We start from the raw sequence: 27,970 nt of genomic DNA on the forward strand, positions 1-27,970 counted from the left end.
AGTATTGGTATCGGATCGGAAGTGCAAAAACAATATCGGATCGGAAGTGCAAAAACCTGGATCGGGACATCCCTAGTAGACACACACACACACACACACACACACACACACACACACACACACACACACACACACACACACACACACACACACACACACACACATATCCCATTGGTTTTCTCCTCTCCATCCTCCCTCACTCAACTTACTATTATTTGCTGACTGTGACTGCTGGAGAGAAGCAGCCTGGAGGAGGCTGACAACCAACAGCACCACCCTCTCCTCCTGGCTTCACTTCTGCAGGGTGCAGGGGGCTACAAGGTGGCAGCTGGCATTGCTTCGCATTGAGAGAAGTACGAGTGCGCACGGTCCTTGGCTCCGAGGGAAGTTGGTGCGCACTTTTACGCACTGCCCTGCCTCGTCTCCACGGAGGATGTGAGCTCGTCTACACGTGGTGGTTAACAATAAAAAGGGAGAAAAGATGCACGCCACTGAGTTGCTGCTGCTGGCTTATTTCCTCGCCAAAGTGGCCGCGGAAGGCGAACCCCCGGAGCGCACGGCAGACGAGCTGCTGCTGGTAAACGGATACAACGAGTCGGCGGGAGCCACGACGAGCAGCGCCACAGAGAGCCCGCACATGGAGGACAAGTGCAGCGGCTACTACGACGTCATGGGCCAGTGGGACCCGCCGTTCGTGTGCCAGACGGGCAACTACCTGTACTGCTGCGGCACCTGCGGGTTCCGCTTCTGCTGCGCCTTCCGCAGCTCCCGCCTGGACCAGACCACCTGCAAGAACTACGACACGCCACCGTGGATGATGACTGGCAGGCCGCCGTCCAAAGTGGACGTGGCGACGGACAACGTCAAGGACAAGAACAACCTCATCGTTTATGTCATCTGCGGGCTGGTGGCCATCATGGCTCTGATCGGCATCTTCACCAAGCTGGGGCTGGAGAAGACGCAGCGTCCAAACAGAGAGAACATGTCCAGGTAGGCACGTGGACGCTTGTGGTTTGTATACAATACTATATGTGTGTGTGCTAGAGATGTCCCATAATATCGGACTGACGATATTATCGGCCGATAAATGCTTTAAAGGGGAACATTATCACCAGACCTATGTAAGCGTCAATATATACCTTGATGTTGCAGAAAAAACACCTTTTTTTTTTTTAACCGATTTCCGAACTCTAAATGGGTGAATTTTGGCGAATTAAATATTCGCTCTCGGAGCGATGACGTCACAACAAAACAGTCGTTTTTTCGACTGTTTTCCGTACCTTGGAGACATCATGCCTCGTCGGTGTGTTGTCGGAGGGTGTAACAACACGAACAGGGACGGATTCGAGTTGCACCAGTGGCCCAAAGATGCGAAAGTGGCAAAAAATTGGACGTTTGTTCCGCACACTTTACCGACAAAAGCTATGCTACGACAGAGATGGCAAGAATGTGTGGATATCCTGCGACACTCAAAGCAGATGCATTTCCAACGATAAAGACAAAGAAATCTGCCGCCAGACCCCCATTGAATCTGCCGGAGTGTGTGAGCAATTCAGGGACAAAGGACCTCGGTAGCACAGCAAGCAATGGCGGCAGTTTGTTCCCGCAGACGAGCGAGCTAAACCCCCTGGATGTCTTGGCTCACACCGGCCCTTATGCCACCGAAGATGATCAAGAGAAGAATATCGACCCTAGCTTCCCTGGCCTGCTGACATCAACTCCAAAACTGGACAGATCAGCTTTCAGGAAAAGAGCGCGGATGAGGGTATGTCTACAGAATATATTAATTGATGAAAATTGGGCTGTCTGCACTCTCAAAGTGCATGTTGTTGCCAAATGTATTTCATATGCTGTAAACCTAGTTCATAGTTGTTAGTTTCCTTTAATGCCAAACAAACACATACCAATCGTTGGTTAGAAGGCGATCGCCAAATTCGTCCTCGCTTTCTCCCGTGTCGCTGGCTGTCGTGTCGTTTTCCTCGGTTTCGCTTGCATACGGTTCAAACCGATATGGCTCAATAGCTTCAGTTTCTTCTTCAATTTCGTTTTCGCTACCTGCCTCCACACTACAACCATCCGTTTCAATACATTCGTAATCTGTTGAATCGCTTAAGCCGCTGAAATCCGAGTCTGAATCCGAGCTAATGTCGCTATAGCTTGCTGTCCTATGCGCCATGTTTGTTTGTGTTGGCTTCACTATGTGACGTCACAGGAAAATGGACGGGTGGTTAAAATCAGGCACATTTAAGCTTTTTTTTAGGGATATTGCGTGATGGGTAAAATTTTGAAAAAAACTTCGAAAAATAAAATAAGCCACTGGGAACTGATTTTTAATGGTTTTAACAATTCTGAAATTGTGATAATGTTCCCCTTTCAAATGTAATATCGGAAATTATCGGTATCGGTTTCAAAGTTATCGGTATCGGCTTCAAAAAGTAAAATTCATGACTTTTTAAAACGCCGCTGTGTACACGGGGACGTAGGGAGAAGTACAGAGCGCCAATAAACCTTAAAGGCACTGCCTTTGCGTGCCGGCCCAATCACATAATATCTACGGCTTTTCATTTCATTTTATTCATTTATTTATTTATTTCAGGCAATGACATAAAAAAAGTACAAAGTTGACAACACATAATAATATAAATTAATATAGTGCAAAAGGTAATGTATAGTATGTAAGGCATGATTGTCCAGTTTTGCCTGAAAGGGAGTGGGAAGAAGATAATTTATTTAATACCACCCCCAAGTTCTCCATTCAGTGATTATTCACATGAGTTTCACTCTTACTTTGTTCAAGGATTATAATACAGATGTTGTGTCATAGTGGCATTACCACAGGTAACAATGATTATTACACTGTAACAATAATTTGTATCAACAATGTAGGAATAATGAATATACCAACAATGGTAATAGACAACATAGCAATAATGGTAATAGACAACATAGCATTAATGGTAAGGAATCATTGAGCACATGTTACCACTTTGAGACAGAGTACAACAGCAGGTCAAATTAAAGACCCTCATCTCTATATTTGAACCAGACCCCATGTTTGCATAATAGTTTAAATCCATTAATAGTTTGGCATTGCTTGTGTTGTAAGTCCAGTTTGTTCCATAGTTTTACTCCGCATACAGACACACAAAAACGTTTACGAGTGGTTTGAGCTCTCGGCAATAAGTAATATCCAAAGCCTCTCAAGTTATGAGCCTGCACTCGTCTTATAAAAAAAACGTTGTAGATTAGGCGGCAATAATTTGTTAAATGCTTTATATAAGATTATTAATGTATTTTCACACACGCAACTGAATGCATGTATACTTGGTCAACAGCCATACAGGTCACACTGAGGGTGGCCGTAGAAACAACTTTAACACTGTTACAAATATGCGCCACACTGTGAACCCACACCAAACAAGAATGACAAACACATTTCGGGAGAACATCCGCACCGTAACACAACATAAACACAACAGAACAAATACTCAGAACCCCTTGCAGCACTAACTCTTCCAGGACGCTACAATATACACCCCCCGCTACCCCTTAAGCCCCCCCCAAACCCGCCCACCTCAACCTCCTCATGCTCTCTCAGGGAGAGCATGTCCCAAATTCTAAGCTGCTGTTTTGAGGCATGTTAAAAAAAAATAACGCACTTTGTGACTTCAATAATAAATATGGCAGTGCCATGTTGCCATTTTTTTCCCATAACTTGAGTTGATTTATTTTGGAAAACCTTGTTACATTGTTTAATGCATCCAGCGGGGCATCACAACAAAATTAGGCATAATAATGTGTTAATTCCACGACTGTATATATCGGTATCGGTTGATATCAGTATCGGTAATTAAGAGTTGGACAATATCGGAATATCGGATATCGGCAAAAAAGCCATTATCGGACATCCCTAATTTTCACCTGTTTTCTGCTCTGTTTTTTTGTAACCGTCTATTTTGACAAATAATTATGATGCTTATCGCTTTTTGATGACGTTCTAGTCAGATGAATGCGACCCGTGCATGGGCGCTGTCAGGTTCAAACACTGATGACATCTATTAAACAGACAAAGAAGCAAGGAATCAAACTTAAAATTAAATTTGGCTCAATGAGGAGAGCGCGTACACCTATACCCTTGTACAGTTCCACCACGCTCTGACGAAAGATTGTACGCCTCCTCTTTTATTTGGACTTTCCCTGATTACAGGGCAACAGCTGTTTCTAAAGGGACTGGGGTCGTAAACAGCCACCGCCTTTGATTACAAAACAGTTAAAAGAAAAGGTCGTAAACAGCCGTTGCCCTCAGTCACAGAACAGTTCAAAGAAAAAGTGCCAGGAGGGAGGTCAGGCCCTGCCTCCTCTCCGCTTTGTAGATCTCGGGTCAAGACAAAACCTTCCTGTGGATTACAATACATCAAAGGAACCCACACCCTCATGTCGCTCCCCATCCTACAGAGTGGAGTTTTACAAGCCTTTTGTTTGGTAAGATCAAAGACAGCTTTTGTCTGCTCTCCGGGAAGTCATTGAAACACAAAGTTTTGTGATAACTTAGATACAATTATTCTGACAGGCGCATTCACATAAGAGGACGCATCGCATACATCTATCCATCCACCGATTTTCTACCGATTGTCGGTCGCGGAGGGGCTGGAGCTTATCCCAGCTGCATTCGTACGGAAGGCGGGGTACACCCTGGACAAGTCGCCACCTCATCGCAGGACCAACACATCATATTTATTTCCACATACGAAAGAGGCCTGGGTTGGATATGAAAAATTCACATCGACATAGCTGAGATAGGCTGAAGCGACCCCCCGCGACCCCAAAAGGGACAAGCGGTAGAAAATGGATGGATGGATAGATGGACATAAAAAAATTGGATACAGGTAAAAAATGGGCAATTAAATCGGAATTGACCTGCAGTGTGAACAAGGCCTTGATGTGGCTGTGAAAGTTCAAGTCTGAGTTCATTATGACCACTAGATTTGTAACCTGACTATCAGGTTTCATGGAGAGTGTTTCAAGGTGACTGATAACAATTTCTCTTTGCTTCTGTGAGCCGCAGACAATGATTTCAGTTTTGACAAATAGCTCGGTTATGCAAAACACAGAGGACGCAGGCTTTCAGGTTAATACACCGTGATGGAGTCAAATCTAACACGTGACAATCAATAAGATATATTCTTTCTTAGAACCGCAGAGGACAGTGGTTCTCAGGTTGATATGTACATATTGTATTGATGGTGAAGGGTATTACTCTTTTTGTACAGCATATAAAAAATAAAAAATCTTCAAAATACATTAGAAGCCATCAGGTGCATGTCAAAGCCACAAGTGGCGCTGTAGTCAGGGTTATTAGATTGTATCCAATAAATAGCCTTTTATCCATCCATCCATCCATCCATCCATCTTCTTCCGCTTATCCGAGGTCGGGTCGCGGGGGCAGCAGCTTAAGCAGGGAAGCCCAGACTTCCCTCTCCCCAGCCACTTCGTCCAGCTCCTCCCGGAGGATCGCGAGGCGTTCTCAGGCCAGCCGGGAGAGATAGTCTTCCCAGCGTGTCCTGGGTCTTCCCCGTGGCCTCCTACCGGTCGGACGTGCCCGAAACACATTCCTAGGGAGGCGTTCGGGTGGCATCCTGACCAGATGCCCGAACCACCTCATCGGGCTCCTCTCGATGTGGAGGAGCAGCGGCTTTACTTTGAGCTACCCCCGAATGACAGAGCTTCTCACCCTATCTCTAAGGGAGAGCCCCGCCACTCGGCGGAGGAAACTCATTTCGGCCGCTTGTACCCGTGATCTTGTCCTTTCGGTCATGACCCAAAGCTCATGACCATAGGTGAGGATGGGAACGTAGATTGACCGGTAAATCGAGAGCTTTGCCTTCCAGCTCAGCTCCTTCTTCACCACAACGGATCGATACAGCGTCCGCATTACTGAAGACGCCGCACCGATCCGCCTGTCGATCTCACGATCCACTCTTCCCCCACTCGTGAACAAGACTCCGAGGTACTTGAACTCCTCCACTTGGGGCAAGATCTCCTCCCCAACCCGGAGATGGCACTCCACCCTTTTCCGGGCGAGAAAAGCCTTTTATACCAGGGTTATAAATTAGGTTAGGCCAGTTTATACAATAACAATATAGTCGCCATTCCATATTCCTATGTCCGAAAAGATCTGATACTAATTAGAGATGCCCGATAATATCGGCCGTCCGATATTATCGGCTGATAAATGCTTTAAAATGTAATATCGGAAATGATCTGTTTCAAAAAGTAAAATGTATGACTTTTTAAAACGCCGCTGTACGCAGTGGTACACGGACGTAGGGAGAAGTACAGAGCGCCAATAAACCTTAAAGGCACTGCCTTTGCATGCCGGCCCAATCACATAATATCTACGGCTTTTCACACACACACACACACACACACACAAGTGAATGCCAGGCATACTTGGTCAACAGCCATACAGGTCACACTGAGGGTGGCCGTAGAAACAACTTTAACACTGTTACAAATATGCACCACATTGTGAATTGTCGGAGGCAGATATTTACATATATCCGAATTTTTGTGTTACTTATTTTCTTTCATAGTCATATTTGAAAACAGCTCGTGTTTTCCATTTATTCTCTTTCTGTTTCTCTGCAAGTAAACTGTGTGTGTTAACCTTGAATGCTTTGGAATGTGTTTTGACTAGCATATATTTTGTCTAGAGAGAGGGGGGAGGAGAGAGGGTTTTGGGTCAGGAAGACAGACCATTTTTGGCGGCGCAATAGAATGTTCTATGCTAGACTGGTCTCAAAAAGTATATTTGCAAAGCTTTGAAAATATAAAACAAAATACCTATTCTGTCTCTGGTGGGTTTTTTTCAACTCAGCTTTAAGTGTCGTAAAGAATTTGGGAGCGACTTGTGACTTGAATTCCCTGGGAGGAACAACTGGTCCAAAACGCAACAGAACCCACACCAAACAAGAATGACAAACACATTTCGGGAGAACATCCGCACCGTAACACAACAGAACAAATACCCAGAACCCCTTGCAGCACTAACTCTTCCGGGACGCTACAATATACACCACCCGCTACCCCCCCACCCCCCAACCTCTCTCAGGGAGAGCATGTCCGAAATTTCAAGCTGCTGTTTTGAGGCATGTTAAAAAAAAATAATGCACTTTGTGACTTCAATAATAAATATGGCAGTGCCATGTTGGCATTTTTTTCCCCCATAACTTGAGTTGATTTATTTTGGAAAACCTTGTTACATTGTTTAATGCATCCAGCGGGGCATCACAACAAAATTAGGCATAATAATGTGTTAATTCCACGACTGTGTATATCGGTATCGGTTGATATCGGAATCGGTAATTAAGAGTTGGACAATATCGGGATATCGGCAAAAAAGCCATTATCGGACATCTCTAATACTAATATTATAGAGCAGTGATTCTCCAAGTGCGGTACTAGTGGTACACAGGCTCTATCTAGTGGTACGCCAAAGAATCACTCCATTAAAATAATATTCATATTAATATTCAAACAGTCTTACTGTTCAAACTATGTGGTCAAAAATATTAAATACGCTTGTTAAATAAAACCTCTGCCTTGTTTTTAATGAAGACTTAGGCCTACTATGCTATTGTATTTTAATGATGGTCATTATGCTGTTTTCTGTGGTGGTACTTGATGAAACAAGTTTGAGAACCACTGTTACAGAGATGTATATCCTCCTGACAACCAGTGTCCTCTTATTTTGTAAGAGTTACAGATTTTGGAGAAAAAAAAGAATGGTCGTCAGCTGGGATAGGCTTCATCTTAACCGCGACGCTAATCAGGATAAACAGTATATAAAATGGATGAATGGGTGAATGAATAGTTTCCGCCGCCACATCTGATGATCTTTTGGCATGATAAATATTTATTCTTTGATACAGTAAGATTTAAGTCTGAAATGACCATTTTTTTTGCAGAGCTATGGCACAAGTGATTCGGCATCCCACTTCGGAACATACGGATGAGATGAGCTTGGGCCTCCATTATGAGAACATACAAACCAGAATGGCCATCAACAGCTTCCGTAAGTGTCATCAGTTAAGGGTGTAAGAGTATTTTCCGGTACGTAGTCTTAAGCTCAGTACAGCTACGTACTGATTTCCTGCACAGTACACATTACAAATGATGTAAAGGAAGTGTACACTTTGAACTGCGATTCACCCACTGCTTGCTGTACAACATCCAAAAACAGGAATCATTTTGATAAAAAAATAAGCAAAAATGTTTAAAAAAACAACAACAACTGAGGAAATAAAGAAAATAAAGTCATACCCAATACGATATTTTGACTGAATATCAATATATGATGTATATCGCAATATTTTTTTCCAGAAAGTGAATTTAGACAAAGTCAAACCCAAATATACCTGTCAAGTTGTTTTATTGAAACAAATACTTAACATGAGTAATTTTCTGGAAATTTCAAAGATTTCATTCATAGATAGATCCACATAAAATATTAAAAAGCCTTAATATAAGAATATTAAAGTATAATGTTCAATCTTCTTTAAAACAAACATTAAGCTATGCTCAAATGCTCAGCTAATAAAAACACAAAAAAAACAAAATATAAAATAAAATCGCTGGTTTAAAGGGGAACATTATCACCAGACCTATGTAAGCGTCAATATATACCTTGATGTTGCAGAAAAAAGACCATATATTTTTTTAACCGATTTCCGAACTCTAAATGGGTGAATTTTGGCGAATTAAACGCCTTTCTATTATTCGCTCTCGGAGCGATGACGTCACAACGTGACGTCACATCGGGAAGCAATCCGCCATTTTCTCAAACACCGAGTCAAATCAGCTCTGTTATTTTCCGTTTTTTTCCACTGTTTTCCGTACCTTGGAGACATCATGCCTCGTCGGTGTGTTGTCGGAGGGTGTAACAACACGAACAGGGACGGATTCAAGTTGCACCAGTGGCCCAAAGATGCGAAAGTGGCAAGAAATTGGACGTTTGTTCCGCACACTTTACCGACGAAAGCTATGCTCCGACAGAGATGGCAAGAATGTGTGGATATCCTGCGACACTCAAAGCAGATGCATTTCCAACGATAAAGTCAAAGAAATCTGCCGCCAGACCCCCAGGAAAATAGAGCGGATGAGGGTATGTCTACAGAATATATTAATTGATGAAAACTGGGCTGTCTGCACTCTCAAAGTGCATGTTGTTGCCAAATGTATTTCATATACTGTAAACCTAGTTCATAGTTGTTAGTTTCCTTTAATGCCAAACAAACACATACCAATCGTTGGTTAGAAGGCGATCGCCAAATTCGTCCTCGCTTTCTCCCGTGTCGCTGGCTGTCGTGTCGTTTTCGTCGGTTTCGCTTGCATACGGTTCAAACCGATATGGCTCAATAGCTTCAGTTTCTTATTCAATTTCGTTTTCGCTACCTGCCTCCACACTACAACCATCCGTTTCAATACATGCGTAATCTGTTGAATTGCTTAAGCCGCTGAAATCCGAGTCTGAATCCGAGCTAATGTCGCTATAAACTTGCTGATCTATCCGCCATGTTTGTTTGAGTTGGCATCACTATGTGACGTCACAGGAAAATGGACGGGTGTATATAAGGATGGTTAAAATCAGGCACTTTGAAGCTTTTTTTAGGGATATTGCGTGATGGGTAAAATTTTGAAAAAAACTTCGAAAAATAAAATAAGCCACTGGGAACTGATTTTTAATGGTTTTAACCCTTCTGAAATTGTGATAATGTTCCCCTTTAAGAGAACTTGAAAATAATTTACCTTCAACAATACTGTTTTTAGCCTAACACTTTTAGAAAACGATTCTTCCCTCAACAATTTTAGCCAGGAACACCAAGCTGTCAATTGCAGGGTACCTGTGTCAGCTGACGATATTGCCGCTGTAGCTAAACACCCTTTCAAATTGTGTATCATTTGTTGTGGCTAGAGATGTCCGATAAGTGCTGCAAGGGGTTCTGGGTATTTGTTCTGTTGTGTTTATGTTGTGTTACGGTGCGGATGTTCTCCCGAAATGTGTCTGTCATTCTTGTTTGGTGTGGGTTCACAGTGTGGCGCATATTTGTAACAGTGTTAAAGTTGTTTATACGGCCACCCTTAGTGTGACCTGTATGGCTGTTGACCAAATATGACTTGCATTCACTTGTGTGTGTGAAAAGCCGTAGATATTATGTGATTGGGCCGACACGCAAAGGCAGTGCCTTTAAGGTTTATGGCGCTCTGTACTTCTCCATATGTCCATGTACACAGCGGCGTTTTAAAAAGTCCTACATTTTACTTTTTGAAACCGATACTGGACTGCCGATACCGATAATTTCCGATATCGGCAGTCCGATATTATCGGACATCTCTACTTTCTACCTTATTTATATTTGACTTTATTAAAGGTTTGGGTACAATTTTATGAAACAAAACCAGTTTTCTTTTGAGTAATATAGAATTTTATCAGAGCTGTTAATCTATTTTATGGAGGAATGTAGTTACTCATAGAAATGGCACCCATTGTTATTGAAAAAAGTATTGACTTTGAATCGAGAATCGATTCTGAATCGAATTGTTACGCCCAAGAATCGACTCGTGTGGTGGTCAAAGATTCACAGACCATATACCACCCAGCTCTAGGTCATACCAGCTGAAAAGGCATACTTAAATGTGAGAAAGCTCCTTTTATCCAGACGGTGTATGATGTAGTTGTTGGTGCTGCTACAGTATGTTCACTACACATGCTAATCTCCTTTTGATTGAGCGTAATCAAAACGTCTTTGCAGCCCTTTAACTCGCCTTCATTTCAAAGATGGCAGCCCAGGGGTGAGCCCTTGCCAAGGAAAAAGTTGCTAAAGCGATGATGGTGAGCAATTCGGGTTAATTGAGCCGACAACAGCAAGGGGGGGCGATGATTGTTGTAACCATGACGACAGTCTTGGCCAGTTTCTGAGAAGTGAGGTGATATTTTTGTCTTGTGGATTTGTCTGGTCCGCTTCCTTTGTGGCTACGCTAAACGACCATTGTTCCAAAAGTCTTAAAGAGGCCTCTCAATATCTCTCTCTCTCTAGTAATGCAGCTTTTGTGGGTTATTATTACTATTTTGTGACTGGTTAAGTGCCTAAAGGGGGCAACTCGGAGGTGTGGCCTCTTTTCACTCCAGGCACTTATCCACATGGAACAATGTCGCAAACAACCGTCTGCTGGTGCTGGTTCTTTCAAAGCCAGATGGAAATGACTCCCAGCAGCATTATCTGTGGCATGAGATGACAAAAAGACATTCCACGTACCTAGAATAGCTAGAATGGTACGAGAGAGGAGACAGCTAAGCTTCAACGCTTCACAAAGGTGTCTGTATGTCATACTTGCCAACCCTCCCGGATTTTCCGGGAGACTCCCGAATTTCAGCGCCTCTCCCGAAAACCTCCCGGGACAAATTTTCTCCCGAAAATCTCCCGAAATTCAGGCGGAGCTGGAGGCCACGCCCCCTCCAGCTCCATGCGGACCTGAGTCCGCTTTCCCACGATATAAACAGTGTGCCTGCCCAAACACATTATAACTGTAGAATGATCAAGGGCGAGTTCTTGGTTTCTTATGTGGGTTTATTGTTAGGCAGTTTCATTAACGTCCTCCCAGCGCGGTAACAACACACAACAACAGCAGTCATGTTTTTGTCTACCGTAAAGCAGTTCGTCTGCCGTAAACAGCAATGTTGTGACACTCTTAAACAGGACAATACTGCCATCTATAACATCAATAACATATACGGCTTTTAGAGAGTGCATTGCACAACTGCGCACACAACAAGGAGACGAAGCAGAAGAAAAAGGAAGATACAGTCATGGCGACACGAGTAAGATGAAGAAATACGCTTTGTTGCACCTTTCCTGCCTGAGTCCGGCGAATAGTTGCAAATCTTGCTTTATTGATTGCTTGCACACAGCCAATCCAACACAAAACAAACTAGTCCCTTCCCGCACTCACGCTACCGCTCCCTCTCTTCTCTCGCCCACACACTCACTGACGTCACTCATCTCACATGCTCACCTATTAAAGGGCCACACACACACCTACACTACTCTCATAACAGCTTGTAAGTTCCAAGCCGCAGCTGCGATTGGACCTGGATAGCCTCCGGGAAGAAGTAGTGGACTACCAAGTGCTTGGCACTGAAGATCTTCCTCAGGAAGCAAAGATTGACCGGTTTTGGGCCATGCTAGGGAGAGATGGAAGATTCCAGACTCCACTGCATTTGATGAAAGCACTTTTGTGCGTGCCACACATCAATGCATCATCAGAGAGGGTGTTCAGCATGGTTAGAAAAATAGTGACAGAGAATAGAACAAGGATGGACAACTCAACCCTTAACTCAACAATGAGTAGATGAGTGTTATGTGTGTGTATATGTGTAAATAAATGAACACTGAAATTCAAGTATTTCTTTTATTTATATATACATATATATATAATAAAATAAATATAGATATATAGAGCTAGAATTCACTGAAAGTCAAGTATTTCTTAGATATATATATATATATATATATACATACATATATATATATATATATATATATATATATAGATATATATATATATGTATTTGAAATACTTGACTTGGTGAATTCTAGCTGTAAATATACTCCTCCCCTCTTAACCACGGCCCTAACCACGCCCCCGCCCCAACCACGCCCCACCTCCGACTGATCTGTCCAGTTTTGGAGTTGATGTCAGCAGGCCAGGGAAGCTAGGGTCGATATTCTTCTCTTGATCAGCTTCGGTGGCATAAGGGACGGTGTGAGCCAAGACATCCAGGGGGGTTTAGCTCGCTCGTCTGCGGGAACAAACTGCCGCCATTGCTTGCCGTGCTACCGAGGACCTTTGTCCCTGAATTGCTCACACACTCCGGCAGATTCAATAGGGGTCTGGCGGCAGATTTCTTTGACTTTATCGTTGGAAATGCATCTGCTTTGACTGTCGCAGGATATCCACACATTCTTGCCATCTCTGTCGTAGCATAGCTTTCGTCGGTAAAGTGTGCGGAACAAACGTCCAATTTCTTTGGGCCACTGGTGCAACTTGAATCCGTCCCTGTTCGTGTTGTTACACCCTCCGACAACACACCGACGAGGCATGATGTCTCCAAGGTACGGAAAACAGTCGAAAAAACGGAAAATAACAGAGCTGATTTGACTCGGTGTTTGAGAAAATGGCGGATTGCTTCCCGATGTGACGTCACAACGTGACGTCATCGCTCCGAGAGCGAATAATAGAAAGGCGTTTAATTCGCCAAAATTCACCCATTTAGAGTTCGGAAATCGGTTAAAAAAATATATGGTCTTTTTTCTGCAACATCAAGGTATATATTGACGCTTACATAGGTCTGGTGATAATGTTCCCCTTTAAGTCCTTTTGGTGCTCTCAAAAACGTTAAGTTGCTACAAAAAGAAAAAAAAAGTTTTAAAAAAGTTTGCAAATCCATGTTCCACTGACCTGTACTGTCTTGCAAGTACCTTTTCCATTTCGTTGAATATGTTGTATTCACAACCAAGACACTTTTGCGTAATATTGGAGCTACTAAACTAACCTTTTGCCTTCATGTTGTCGCACTTAGAGACCCATTGACATATTTTGCTATTTAGGGCTGAATTGATGTGTTATTATTGAGGTATCATTTTTATCATACAAATTGCTAATAGTTATGTTATCAGAGAATTTAACAAAAGCTGTCCGATCCAGTCTTTGAGCATGAACAAATGAACCTGCTCTGATGAATCGTTTTCTAAGACAAGCAGAAGAATCCAGTTGCCATCGATTCAATGCTCTGAGAAGTTATCATGTCGGGTAACACTTACTGTTAAATATACAATAGTTTCTTAAAGACTGACTCAGAATCAGCCCCAATTAATGATCATTTGCATATCTACGGCAGCGTTAACACCAAATCAGGCAAGCTGTGAACGAGAGCACAGTTTTCTCATTCAAACAAGGAAAAATACTCCTGTCAAATGTTCTATGAGTCCCATGGAGATGGTCTACGAGAGTCGGAGCGCTAAGTGGCGACAAATATCTCTTTAACCTTACAATGCGTCAGTGGCAGCCTACTTTCTGACATGAAAGCTGCGACTCTGACAGCGCCTCCGGCCCAGAACAGTCGCTAAGTTGCAAAAAGACCAACAAATACAAATTTACGCTCGGCAATCTGGGAGTAAAACAGAACAGAAGTAATTGCCCTGCTTCATAATGGGAGATCTATTTGTAGATTAGTGCTTCTACACATTTTTGCAGATAGGTATTGGGGAAATAAATCCTGTCTCTAAACTTGAGGAGGTACCCTTGGCTCGGTTGGGTCGATAATTCATTGATCCTGAAGGAATCCCTGACCGTTGAGTAATTCAATCAGCAACGAATGAGCAATGTACCTTTTACTCGTTTGTACTTAGATAACATGCAAACCCTTCATAGCAGCATAACACTGGAAAAGACTTTGGCCCACTTACACTTAATTGAAAGCAGGTCAACAATTTAAGAGATTTGTCTGACAAGATAACACAGATTGGATGGGTTATGGTTTGGAAGATTGGTCATTTGTCTCACTACTGACAAGGCCATAGGGAAATAAATACTGTGATGTATCCGAACATTATCAACAAAAACATGCTTTGTTTGAAAGGTGAGATCCAAATTGTTGTTTAGGTGTGTCGCACTGGATCCGCCAAAGCCGTCCTCTGCATCATACGATGAGACAGTTTCCACATTAACTAGCACATAATATAATAAAGTGTCTTGCTGACCAGTGGGGAATAAGACGCTAATTAACCTCATTCTGTATTAATGATCTGTTTTTCAATGGAATCCTAAACCACGGAGCAGTGGACTAAAGTTTGTCAACCACTAATGATGGCAGTAACGTAGGGGTGGAACGGGTCACAAACTCCATGGTTTGGATCTTACCACGGAAAATACAGAAATACAACAAAGAAAAGCATATTACAAACTGAGTCAGGTCATCCAAATGGTTCAGATTTTTTTTTTTTTATAAACTTTTCCATCCCTACAGTGACGACGAGTAGAGATGTCCGATAATATCGGACTGCCGATATTATCGGCCAATAAATGCTTTAAAATGTAATATCGGAAATTATCGGCATCGGTTTCAAAAAGCTAAATTTATGACTTTTTAAAACGCCGCTGTACGGAGCGGTACATGGACGTAGGGAGAAATACAGAACAGTTGCGTCTCCCAGTCAGCAGACCCTCCCCCATCCCCTCTCCCACACACAACACAGGAGTTGCAGCACGACTGCAGCATGAGAAGTTTACTGGCGACGCTTGATGACCTCATCAAACCGCCGCGAGCGGAGCATAACAACAACAAGAGTGTGTTGTTGCCGGTGCTGTAGCCTGGCTAACAAGTCAGCTCGCTCGGTGACTGACTAACGACACCATGTACCGTATTTTCCGCACCATAAGCCGCCCTGGGTTATAAGCCGCGCCTTCAATGAACGGCATATTTCAAAACTTTGTCCACCTATAAGCCGCCCCGTGTTATAAGCCGCATCTAACTGCGCTAAAGGGAATGTCAAAAAAACAGTCAGATAGGTCAGTCAAACTTTAATAATATATTAAAAACCAGCGTTCTAACAACTCTGTTCACTCCCAAAATGTACGGTAATGTGCAAATGTGCAATCACAAACATAGTAAAATTCAAAATAGTGCAGAGCAATAGCAATGTCACAACACACAAAATAAACATAACGCTCACTTTCTGAAGTTATTCTTCATTCATAAATCCCTCGAATTCTTCTCCTTCGGTGTCCGAATTAAAAAGTTGGGCGAATACGGGATCCAAAATGGCCGGCTCCGTCTCGTCGAAGTCATCAGAGTCAATGTTGCTATTGTTGTCCAGCAGTTCCGTGAATCCTGCCTTCCGGAAAGTTCGGACCACAGTTGAGACCGATATATCCGCCCAGGCATTTACAATCCACTGGCAGATGTTGGCGTATGTCGTCCGGCGCTGTCTCCCTGTCTTAGTGGCGCAGGTCATCTTGTTGCTTCAATTCTCTTGCTGCTGCTCTATTTCCGTGTTCTACTGCGTGACTTATTGCCTTGAGTTTGAATTCTGCGTTGTACGCGTGTCTCTTAATAGGAGCCATTTTGTGGTCTTTACAGATGTAAACACACAAATGAAATGAAACGTAATATCCGCGCGCTTCTTCTTCTACGGGGGCGGGTGGTTGCTTACAGTAGAAGAAGAAGCGCTTCCTCTTCTATGGGGGCGGGTGCTTACCTTGGCGGTTGCTTACCGTAGAAGAAGAAGCGCTTCCTCTTCTACGGGGAAAAAAGATGGCGGCTGTTTACCGTAGTTGCGAGACCTAAACTTTATGAAAATGAATCTTAATATTAATCCATATATAAAGCGCACCGGGTTATAAGCCGCACTGTCAGCTTTTGAGTAAATTTGTGGTTTTTAGGTGCGGCTAATAGTGCGGAAAATACGGTATATGGTTTGGGATTATTTTAAAAGTGTCTCTGACGGATAAAAAACTGGCAATTTGCAATGACTGCAAAAAGTTGGTTATGCGAGGAGGAACCAAGACGTCTTCCTTTAATACGAGCAATTTTATGTCCCACCTCTTCAAGAACCATAAGGAGATACACGATGAATACAAGCGGAAGATGGATGAAAATCAAACAGCGAAAAAAAGTAGTACCACACAGTTGTCGCTTAAAGACTCTGCCGAGAAAAAACAAATATACAACAAAAACCACCCCTCAACGCAGCATTTCAGAAGCTCTGACTGACTGGTAGGCCACTTCAAGCACTCACCACTAGCTTGCAGCACATTTGTGTTACTCATACAAATACGTTAGAGCAGGGCAGATTGAGCCCAGTTTATAATTCCCTGTTATACAGTATGCCAGGCAGTCTTGCACTAAAGGAGGACTATGTTATTGTTTACTTTATTACTCTAGTATACTCTGGACTGAAGCTGTGTGCCTTCATTGTTTTTGTAGCTGTTGTTTTGAGGCATGTTTAAAAAACAAAACAAAATAATGCACTTTGTGAAAGTCAAAGTATAGTACTTCCCATAGTTGTAGTGGGTCTCACGGAGAGCATGTCCCAAATTCCAAGCTGCTGTTTTGAGGCATGTTGAAAAAAATAATGCATTTTCTGACTTCAATAATAATTAAAGCTGCAAGCAGCGATGGACGGGACCGACTTTGAGGGCTCATAAATTCCAAACCGGAGCAGTAATTAAAACTCTTTCCTCAACTTACTGCTAATTTGAAGCCGACACGACAAACGCGCTCAGAGGAGATAATGTTTGAAAAAAGGTGACTGTTTTTACTCAACTTTTGTTTTGAAGGGGGAATTCCAAACTTCCTGTTGATTTTTTCTGGGGGTTGTCAGTGGATGAAATATAGGTCTAAGTGAGACCTACATAGAAGTTTTTGTTTCATGTCTCTACGACATTCCTACTGGGAGTTACAGGCAGTTTTGTCTGTGTTTTCTTCCTAGGGAGCGCTAGAGCGCAATTTTGAGTTTTGGGGTTTGGTTTTTTGATTAGATTGCAATTTTCGCCAGTCCTGGTGTGTGTCTAATTTGGTGAGTTTTGAAGCATGTTAAGGGGGTCAAATTAGAGCTCAAAGAGGCGGCGGTATAATAATAAAACGCTAGAAATTAAATAGGGTCCCTAAATATGGCAGTGCCATGTTGGCATTTTTTCCATAACTTGAGTTGATTTATTTTGGAAAACCTTGTTACATTGTTTAATGCATCCAGCGGGGCATCACAACAGAATTAGGCATAATAATGTGTTAATTCCACGACTGTATATATCGGTATAGGTTGATATCGGAATCGGTAATTAAGAGTTGGACAATATCGGAATATCGGCAAAAAAGCCATTATCGGACATCTCTAACGACGAGCTTTTATGCAAAAGTCTGCAGAGTCGATTGATTATGTCTTCCAAAATACCCAAAATTAAGGGTACCAACATTTAATACAAAATATTGACATAAGTTAGATACAATCTGGCATATGCATTATTCTCAAACCAATCTCCTCCGATCCAAACGAGACATTCTGAACATCTGTGTGGTCTGTCATGCCAGGCGACGGAGGGGGGGGGGGGGATCAGTCTAGTTGCTGCACACCCATTAATTACGCAGATGTCCTCTGTAGGATTAGATCTCTCCTACAAAAGAGCGGCCATGATCCTCCAGCTGGGTCCGCAAAAAGGCTTAAATACAGTACAAGAAGGTGACATCATCCTATATTCACCATCCAGAGTCTTCCGAAAGAAAAAAAAAAACTGCATAAAAATGACTTTTTATTTAATCTTTTTGGTACATTTTGCGGCACGGAGGAAAACATTGCATGTGCTGTAATCATAGCCGGGGCATTTACTTACTTAAACGTCAAAAGAGGACGGAGATTTAAGGGCAGGCGACATATAAAGTGAGACTGTCATTTCTGAAATCTTTAAATCCCTATAAAGCACAAGTGTTAATAATGATTTGGAGTGCATGAAAAAATATAAAGAACACTACTTTTACACCACATGGTCAGTATATAGTATAAGGATAATGTGCAACAGAAGCAATGTTGTAATGCCTATAAGACGCAAATTGCTCAGCTTGTTTTGCTGAGTTTGTTGTAAACATTAGTACGACAAGGGTAATGTGCATTATTTTCACACCAACAGTACATTTTAAAGCTCAGGTAGAAGCAGATACACGTGCTGTATGCTGACTTGCCTACAGCAACAGCTGTTGTATAACACTTGTAGAGATGTAACAATTAAAGATGTCCGATAATAGCTTTTTTGCCGATATCCAATATTCCGATATTGTCCAACTCTTAATTACCGATACCGATATATACAGTCGTGGAATTAACACATTATTATGCCTAATTCTGTTGTGATGCCCCGCTGGATGCATTAAACAATGTAACAAGGTTTTCCAAAATAAATCAACTCAAGTTATGGAAAAAAATGCCAACATGGCACTGCCATATTTATTATTGAAGTCACAAAGTGCATTTTTTTTTTTAACATGCCTCAAAACAGCAGCTTGGAATTTGGGACATGCAGTATGAGAATGTTGGCGGGGGTTTGGGGGGCGGGGGGGGTCTCTGGGATGCTACAATATACACGGGGGGTGTATATTGTAGCGTCCTGGAAGAGTTAGTGCTGCAAGGGGTTCTGGGTATTTGTTCTGTTGTGTTTATGTTGTGTTACGGTGCGGATGTGTTTGTCATTCTTGTTTGGTGTGGGTTCACAGTGTGGCGCATATTTGTAACAGTGTTAAAGTTGTTTATACGGCCACCCTTTGTGTGACCTGTATGGCTGTTGACCAAGTATGCCTTGCATTCACTTGTGTGTGTGAAAAGCCGTAGATATTATGTGATTCGGCCGGCACGCAAATGTAGTGCCTTTAAAGACCCCCAATATTGTTGTCTGTGTGGAAATCGAGAGAAATTCGGGAGAATTGTTGCCCCGGGAGATTTTCGGGAGGGGCACTGAAATTCGGGAGTCTCCCGGTAAAATTGTTTTTTTGAAACAGATACCGATAATTCCGATATTACATTTTAAAGCATTTATCGGACTGCCGATATTATCGGACATCTCTAGTATCAATATGAAATAGTCATATCACGGTTACCGCGACCAAAATGATCACGGTTATTATTATCATGGTATTGCTAAATGTGCTTAAAAAGTACTTGTACAGTTTTGTTTTTTTTATAACTAAAATAAATAGACACTGTTAGAAAACCCACTATTTTGCATGTTTTGTGTTTTTTATGTTTCACTGATTTCCTGTGACACGTCACGGGAAATGTCCAAGATTCGTTCCCAGGGATTCCAATAAAGAACCAAATCGTTTTCTTTACTGTAGTGGCTTCGATAACGGGAACAGTTTCTCAAAAAGGGATTCGAATTCATGGAATCGGTTCTTTTCTTATCGAACAATCAGAAGAACTGGTTTTCGAACATCATCCCTACTTATTACCTAATCACCTAATTATCAATATCGACCGATATAAAACACTTATATCGTGATACAGTCATATCGCACAACCCTAATTTGCAAAATTAAAGGCCTACTGAAATGCGATTTTCTTATTTAAACGGGGATAGCAGGTCCATTCTATGTGTCATACTTGATCATTTCGCGATATTGCCATATTTTTGCTGAAAGGATTTAGTAGAGAACATCGACGATAAAGTTCGTAACTTTTGGTCGCTGATAAAAAAGCCTTGCCTGTACCGGAAGTAGCAGACGATATGCGCGTGACGTCACAGGTTGTGGAGCTCCTCACATCCGCACATTGTTTACAATCATGGCCACCAGCAGCGAGAGCGATTCGGACCGAGAAAGCGACGATTTCCCCATTAATTTGAGATAGGATGAAAGATTCGTGGATGAGGAAAGTGAGAGTGAAGGACTAGAGGGCAGTGGGAGCGATTCAGATAGGGAAGATGTTGTGAGAGGCGGGTGGGACCTGATATTCAGCTGGGAATGACTAAAACAGTAAATAAACACAAGACATATATATACTCTATTAGCCACAACACAACCAGGCTTATATTTAATATGCCACAAATTAATCCCGCATAACAAACACCTCCCCCCTCCAGTCCATATAACCCGCCAATACAACTGAAACACCTGCACAACACACTCAATCCCACAGCCCAAAGTACCGTTCACCTCCCCAAAGTTCATACAGCACATATATTTCCCCAAAGTCCCCAAAGTTACGTACGTGACATGCACATAGCGGCACGCACGTATGGGCAAGCGATCAAATGTTTGGAAGCCGCAGCTGCATGCGTAGTCACGGTACCGCGTCTGCGCATCCAACTCAAAGTCCTCCTGGTAAGAGTCTCTGTTGTCCCAGTTCTCCACAGGCCAATGGTAAAGCTTGACTGTCATCTTCCGGGAATGTAAACAATGAAACACCGGCCGTGTTTGTGTTGCTGCAGTCGGCCGCAATACACCGCTTCCCACCTACAGCTTTCTTCTTTGCTGTCTCCATTGTTCATTGAACAAATTGCAAAAGATTCACCAACACAGATGTCCAGAATACTGTGGAATTTTGCGATGAAAACAGACGACTTAATAGCTGGCCACCTTGCTGTCCCAAAATGTCCTCTACGATCCGTGACGTCACGCGCTGACGTCATCATACTGAGACGTTTTCAGCAGGATATTTCGCGCAAAATTTAAAATTGCACTTTAGTAAGCTAACCCGGCCGTATTGGCATGTGTTGCAATGTTAAGATTTAATCATTGACATATAAACTATCAGACTGCGTGGTCGGTAGTAGTGGGTTTCAGTAGGCCTTTAAAACATCTTTGTTTCTGCTCTTTCAGACAGCCCCCAGATGAACAACGCAACGCCAGCATCGCCTGTGCTAACAGAACCGTACACAATCCTGGAACCGATCAGCAGCCCTTACGAGCCCCAACCGTCCATCCAGGACCTCAACAAGTATGCCACGCTCAAGGCTGTCGGTGAGACACTGTCTTAACAAATCCTAAACTGTCATTTGATTGCTTAATAGACAAAAGACTAAACTTAGTACCAGTGTTTTTAAGGACAGTGTTCCCAGGTTCTCTGTTTACTTCACAGCAGGAGCTGAAGCACAAGGCTGCCTTTTCTCAAAATACCCACCAAGTCCCACCCAGTTAATCAATAGCCCATCAATGTTCAGAGCGAGAGGAAGTGAAAGGTATTTATAGGACGCGTTTGTTGCCGCTCTCAAGTGATAATTTTGGAACTCATCCAGCCAAGATGCAATTGCCTCCACAAGAGAGGGAGATACACAACCAAATTTTGGACAAAAATAGAAGCGCTTTCCAAAGTAGTGCTGAAAAAGAATGAGATGTTAACAATAGTTAAAAACATGTCGGAAACTATATGTCAGTATAGGTATATCACATGTTGAAGAGTGATGTACTAGGCAGTAGTCCTATGTTTGTGTGCGGTTAATGTCTGCACTATGGTTCAATCTCGGCTCGCTTTACACGAGCAGGCAGAGCTCCGCGGAAGCGCCGTCAACTAAACTGATCATTAAGGACAATCAAAAATAGAACACATCTTAGCTAATGAGTTTAGGAACAGGAGGCAATCAAGATCGACCAAAAAACAAATGCTATGAGTTGTGCTGTCAGATGCAACGCAAATCGAAGCCTATTTTGTAATCTAGCTCCCATAAAAGTGGAAACTCTAAAAAAAACACAGATTTTTTTCAAATTTTCAATCATCTTTGATTTTGAAAAAGGTTGCGCTACCTTATGCTCAGGGGTGTGCAAACTTTGTTCATCTGAGGGTCTTACACTGAAAAAACAAAGGATGCAGGGGCCGTTTTGATATGTTTAACTTAAAAAGACAATACATGGATTATTTAAAAAATTAAAAAAATGCCTGCTTTGTGTCATTAGGAAGGATTCATGATATATACCTGACAAATATTTATCGTGCTGATATGACTAATTATGACTTCACATGATGAATTTGATGATATTAACCCTTGTGTGGTGTTTGGGTCTGTGGGACCCGTTTTCATTTTTTATTAAAAGAAAAATGATACAATTAATTAATTTTTCAAACTGTGACTCACTGACTTTGGCTCATTTTCTGTGAAGAACATATATCAGAATACATATTTAATGACCACACACCATACACCCCCCCTACACATTTCTATTACATACAAGATGTCCGGGTCCACTGAACCCGGGGCTAATAGAGGTGTGGAAATTGATGTTCTGTGTACCACACACACACACACACACACACACACACACACACACACACACACACACACACACACACACACACACACACACACACACACACACCAGGCCTAGACAGGAGGAGGACAGAGTGTAGGTACACAGAACATCAGCGGGTCAAATGTGCGGGAAAATGAGAGCAGACAGTGTTGACAAACAATGTTGCAACCTTGTGTGGGAACCGCAGATGCAGCAACACAAAAGAAGAATGAATCCCTGTGGGATGCAGAAACTGGCAGAGAAATGTTCCATGCAACGTTCATATTGTTGTTACTCAGCCAGCGTTTGTGGGTCTGATGGACCCGTTGCATTTTGTGGCTTTTAATGCCTCACAATCAAACACTTTTATGTTAAAATACTGAACAGATGTTTATTGGGATAAGGTAAACATCTGTTCAGTATTTTAACATAAAAGTGGGGTTAAAAAGGGTTAAAAAATAACTAATAACTGATTAGCTGTAGGTGACTACGGCTGAGCAAATCAAGTGAAGTTTCTCTTACTTGTGTTGTAAACTTCCCATGAGCTCGTAGTAAACAAACATTGCATCTATGGTTTGGCATTTCGGAAGAATACATTTCGTGTGCTATTTTCATCAAATGTTCCGCAAACATTCCACGAGTGGGAGTGGGGGAACACTATCAGCCATTTGAAACGCCAGCATCGCTACGATGTTTTAAAAAGCCAAGAAGAACGTTAAAGAAGCTGCCCCAACCAGCCACAAAGAAAGGTGTGCATTAGAGATATCCGATCGGCCGATAAATGCTTTAGATTTGATATTGGAAATTATCGGTATCGGTTTCAAAAAATTAAAATGTATGACTTTTTAAAACGCTGCTGTACGGAGTAGTACATGTACGTAGGGAGAAGTACAGAGCAGTTGCGACTCCCAGTCATACCTGCCAACCCTCCCGATTTTACCGGGAGACTCCCAAATTTCAGTGCCCCTCCCGAAAATCTCCTGGGGCAACCGTTCTCCCGAATTTCTCTCGATTTCCACCCAGACAACAATACTGGGGGCGTGCCTTAAAGCAGTGACGTGTGGTGAGGTTGATGGCTGGTGAGGCACTGACTTCATCACAGTCAGATTTACAAACATGTGAACCCTAAAGAGTATCTTATTCACCATTTGATTGGCAGCAGTTAACGGGTTATGTTTAAAAGCTCATACCAGCATTCTTCCCTGCTTGGCACTCAGCATCAAGGCTTGGAATTGGGGGTTAAATCACCAAATATTATTCCCGGGCGTGGCGCCGCTGCTGCCCACTGTTCCCCTCACATCCCAGGGGGTGAGCAAGGGGATGGGTCAAATGCAGAGGACAAATTTCACCACACCTAGTGTGTGTGTGACAATCATTGGTACTTTAACTTAACTTTACACATACAAACTGTAGCACACAAAAAAGCACATTTAATTAAAAAAAAACGTTATTATGATCTTACCTTTACTTATAAGTGCGGGAACAGTGGTGTTCGTGTTGGAGGAGTTGTGAATGAATGAAATATGAAATCTGTGCTGCAGTCTGCAGGTGTACCTAATGTTGTGTCCCTGCAGTCGTTCACGGCTCCTCCGGCGCGAGCATTGTTGTTTTTGCACTTTTTGGCTTCTTGTTAAGTGACTTTTTTTGGGTGGATTCGGTCTTGCACGTGGAGGGTTTGGGTGTGGGCTTTGGTTGGTGTGGCGCTCCCGTCGGGGGGTGCACTCTGTGGCGGAGGTGCATTAACCAGCACCAGGAGGCGGGATTACTGCGAGCCTCACACAGTGCGTCTTCGCAGCAGTTTTATGATTGCTCAGCACAAGAAATACGTTACACACATACAGTTGTTGACAAAATACACTGGACATTATATACCTCAGCTAACTAAATTATGGAAATTTTTAATATAATTCATGTAGCAATACGGTCTCAGAGCACAGCAGGCCAGCAATCCATGTTGAGGCACAACGCAGTGATGTGCCTCAACTGGCTGCTGATCACCGCACCGTCTCTTCTCAGTATTTGAACGGCAAATGTGAAAATTCTGCGATTTTGAATAAAAATAATCTAAAACTGGTGAAGTTAAATGGAAAATAACTTTATAGTATAATCACTGGATACATATAACAATTAAATTTATTTTTTTTCTTTCCTTGATGGCAGGTGACCTGCCTCCAGTGACCGCACGTCACTGCCTTAAAGGCACTACATTTGCATGCCGGCCGAATCACATAAAATCTACGGCTTTTCACACACACAAGTGAATGCAAAGCATACTTGGTCAACAGCCATACAGGTCACACTGAGGGTGGCCGCATAAACAACGTTAACACTGTTACAAATATGCGCCACACTGTGAAACCACACCAAACAAGAATGACAAACACATTTCGGGAGAACATCCGCACCGTAACACAACATAAACACAACAGAACAAATACCCAGAACCCCTTGCAGCACTAACTCTTCCGGGACGCTACAATATACACCCCCTGCTACCCCCTACGCCCCCCACCTCAACCTCCTCATGCTCGCTCAGGGAGAGCATGTCCCAAATTCCAAGCTACTGTTTTGAGTCATGTTAAAAAAAATAATGCATTTTGTGACTTCAATAATAAATATGGCATTTTTTTCCATAACTTGAGTTGATTTATTTTGGAAAACCTTGTTACATTGTTTAATGCATCCAGCGGGGCATCACAACAAAATTAGGCATAATAATGTGTTAATTCCACGACTGTTTATATCAGTATCGGTTGATATCGGAATCGGTAATTAAGAGTTGGACAATATCGGAATATCGAATATCGGCAAAAAAGCCATTATCGGACATCTCTAATTCAAACCATAACCAAGCATGCATCACTATAGCTCTTGTCTCAAAGTCACGACCTGTCACATCACGCCGTGACTTATTCTGAGGTTTTTTTTGGTGTTTTCCTGTGTGTAGTGTTTTAGTTCTTGTCTTGCGCTCCTATTTTGTTGTTGATTGTCATGCCACGTACGGATGTACTTTGTGGACGCAGTCTGCTGCTCCACATGCTGTAAGCCTTTGCTGAATAGAGTAGAATGGACTTTATTGTCATTATATTTGCATGTAACGAGATTAAGGACTCCAACTTAAGGTGCGGTAGTGGGAACAAATATGGGGTAAAAATAAATTACACAAGAGGTATTAAAGAAAAAACTAAGAATTGGAATAAACAGACTACTATCCAATAAAAATAATAAGCAATCCTGTACAATATACAAAACACTATACAAATACAAAATACAATACAATATACAGAACAAGACAAGAGTACCGGAGTAATAAATAACTATCAGTGTCGGATGTATTGCACTCGAAGGGTAATATTGCACAGTAGGGTATTAGGGTAGGATATTGTATAGGGGTGAATTATTATTCTACGACTGTATATATCGGTATCGGTTGATATCGGAATCGGTAATGTTGCGTTTTGGACCAGTTGTTCCCCCCAAGGAATTCAAGTCACAAGTCGCTCCCAAGCTCTTTACGACACTTAAAGCTGAGTTGAAAAACCACCAGAGACAGAATAGGTATTTTGTAATATATTTGCAAAGCTTTGCAGATATACTTTCACAGAAACAGCATAGAACATTCGGATCGCCCCTCTAAAATGGTCTGTCTTTCCCGATCCCAAAACCCTCTCTTTTCTCTTCCCTCTCCCTAGTCAAAACAAATGCTAGTCAAAACACATTCCAAAGAACTCAAGGTTAACACACACAGTTTACTTGCAGAGAAACAGAAAGAGAATAAATGGAAAACACGAGCTGTTTTCAAATATGACTATGAAAGAAAATAAGTAACACTAAAATTCGGATATATGTAAATATCTGCCTCCAACAGTAATTAAGAGTTGGACAATATCGGAATATCGGATATCGGCAAAAAAGCCATTATCGGACATCTCTAGTGTGCATACATTACAGTAAAAATTGATAGATATAAATAAATTGAAAAGCAGTAAGTTATCAGTATTGACTAGAAAAAAATATGCATATCGAGTTTTTAGCTTCAACATTTAAGTTTTTTGCATAACTTTTCACATCATGGCCATTTTATTAAACTTGAAAAAATTGTTTTATAATTTATTTTTTTGGAATGTGCATTGGGTTGTTAAAAATTTGCTGCTACACACAGCAACGGTTAATAACGATACAAAAAAATGACTGGTTGTGTTCTCTACTTGTTAGCAGAAAAAGCCAATGAAAGCTTCTACACCAACCGCCGGCACGTGATCGAGATGACGGCCAAGGGCAGCCTCCCAATGGAACCAATGGACACCGAGTCAGAACCCTGCAATCCCTACAGCCCACTCAGACAGACGTCGACCAAGCAGGGTGGACGCAAACACAAGAGTCCTAAGAGCCACAGTTCCCACTCGCTGTCTTACGCCTGCGCCACTTTAGCCAGCCCGGCGGCCATGTTGAGGCCGTGGGAAAGCAATGACACGCTGGGACTGAGGCACAACTATGGCCAAAAGACACTCTCCGTCGTGGAAAAGGAGCTTCACAGCAGTCGCTACCTGCCTCCGCAGCCATACTTTGTGACCAACAGCAAGACAGAGGTGACGGTGTGACAGGAACGGTTGAAAACAAATGCGTGCGTTGGTGTCTAATATGACTATGGAGGGGTAAACATGCACTTGTGTATGATACGGACGAGGAGGTCTTGGATCGCTGTTCCTGCACAACAGGGTTCAAATATCGCTATACATATGCGTATTATCCAATAATATCAAAACACAAATGCCAACTAAACCATATAAACACAAAGCACTTTTTACTAATTAATCATAAAGGAAACACAAAGAGCACAGACAATCAGCACCAGGGATGGGCAAAATAGTTGATTGATGGTTAAGAATAATGCTGATTGAATTAATTATTGATTTATCGTGTCTTGAAGCAATGGCTGCAAAGAAATGGAGTGCACTACTTGGCTGCAACCAGCAGGGGCGCTGTTGCTGATTCAGTCTAAACTAGTCTGCTGTCTTAAGGCTGAGTACATGCATACTTGCCAACCCTCCCGATTTTCCCGGGAGACTCCCGGATTTCAGTGCCCTTCCCGAATATCTCCCGGGGCAACCCATCCATCCATCCATTTTCTACCGCTTATTCCCT

The 27,970-nt window shown here is 42.4% G+C and overlaps 2 protein-coding genes across 7 annotated transcripts in view; one reads left to right on the plus strand and one right to left on the minus strand.

Annotated features, from left to right (window-relative positions):
- The window catches only part of mrtfbb (myocardin related transcription factor Bb), a 221,873-nt gene that overhangs the window by 162,688 nt on the left and 31,215 nt on the right, over positions 1–27,970 (minus strand). The gene's annotated exons all lie outside the window — the stretch shown is intronic.
- Positions 324–27,950, plus strand: shisa9b (shisa family member 9b). The gene is made up of 4 exons (XM_061982238.2): positions 324–990; positions 7,968–8,074; positions 21,422–21,562; positions 27,041–27,950. The coding sequence occupies exons 1-4, from the start codon at positions 482–484 to the stop codon at positions 27,424–27,426; spliced, it is 1,143 nt and encodes a 380-aa protein (XP_061838222.1). The 5' UTR covers positions 324–481; the 3' UTR covers positions 27,427–27,950.

The sequence above is a fragment of the Nerophis lumbriciformis genome, linkage group LG24, assembly GCF_033978685.3.
Source record: "Nerophis lumbriciformis linkage group LG24, RoL_Nlum_v2.1, whole genome shotgun sequence".
In the NCBI taxonomy this organism is placed as follows: Eukaryota; Metazoa; Chordata; class Actinopteri; order Syngnathiformes; family Syngnathidae; genus Nerophis; species Nerophis lumbriciformis.

What these genes read in the sequence shown, in the direction of transcription:
- shisa9b (XM_061982238.2), top strand. Translation starts at nt 482, where the DNA reads ATGCACGCCACTGAGTTGCTGCTGCTGGCTTATTTCCTCGCCAAAGTG. An exon ending in AATGGCCATCAACAGCTTCC is followed by an intron (nt 8,075 to 21,421) that starts GTAAGTGTCATC and finishes CTGCTCTTTCAG; the next exon opens with ACAGCCCCCAGATGAACAAC. An exon ending in TGCCACGCTCAAGGCTGTCG is followed by an intron (nt 21,563 to 27,040) that starts GTGAGACACTGT and finishes TCTACTTGTTAG; the next exon opens with CAGAAAAAGCCAATGAAAGC.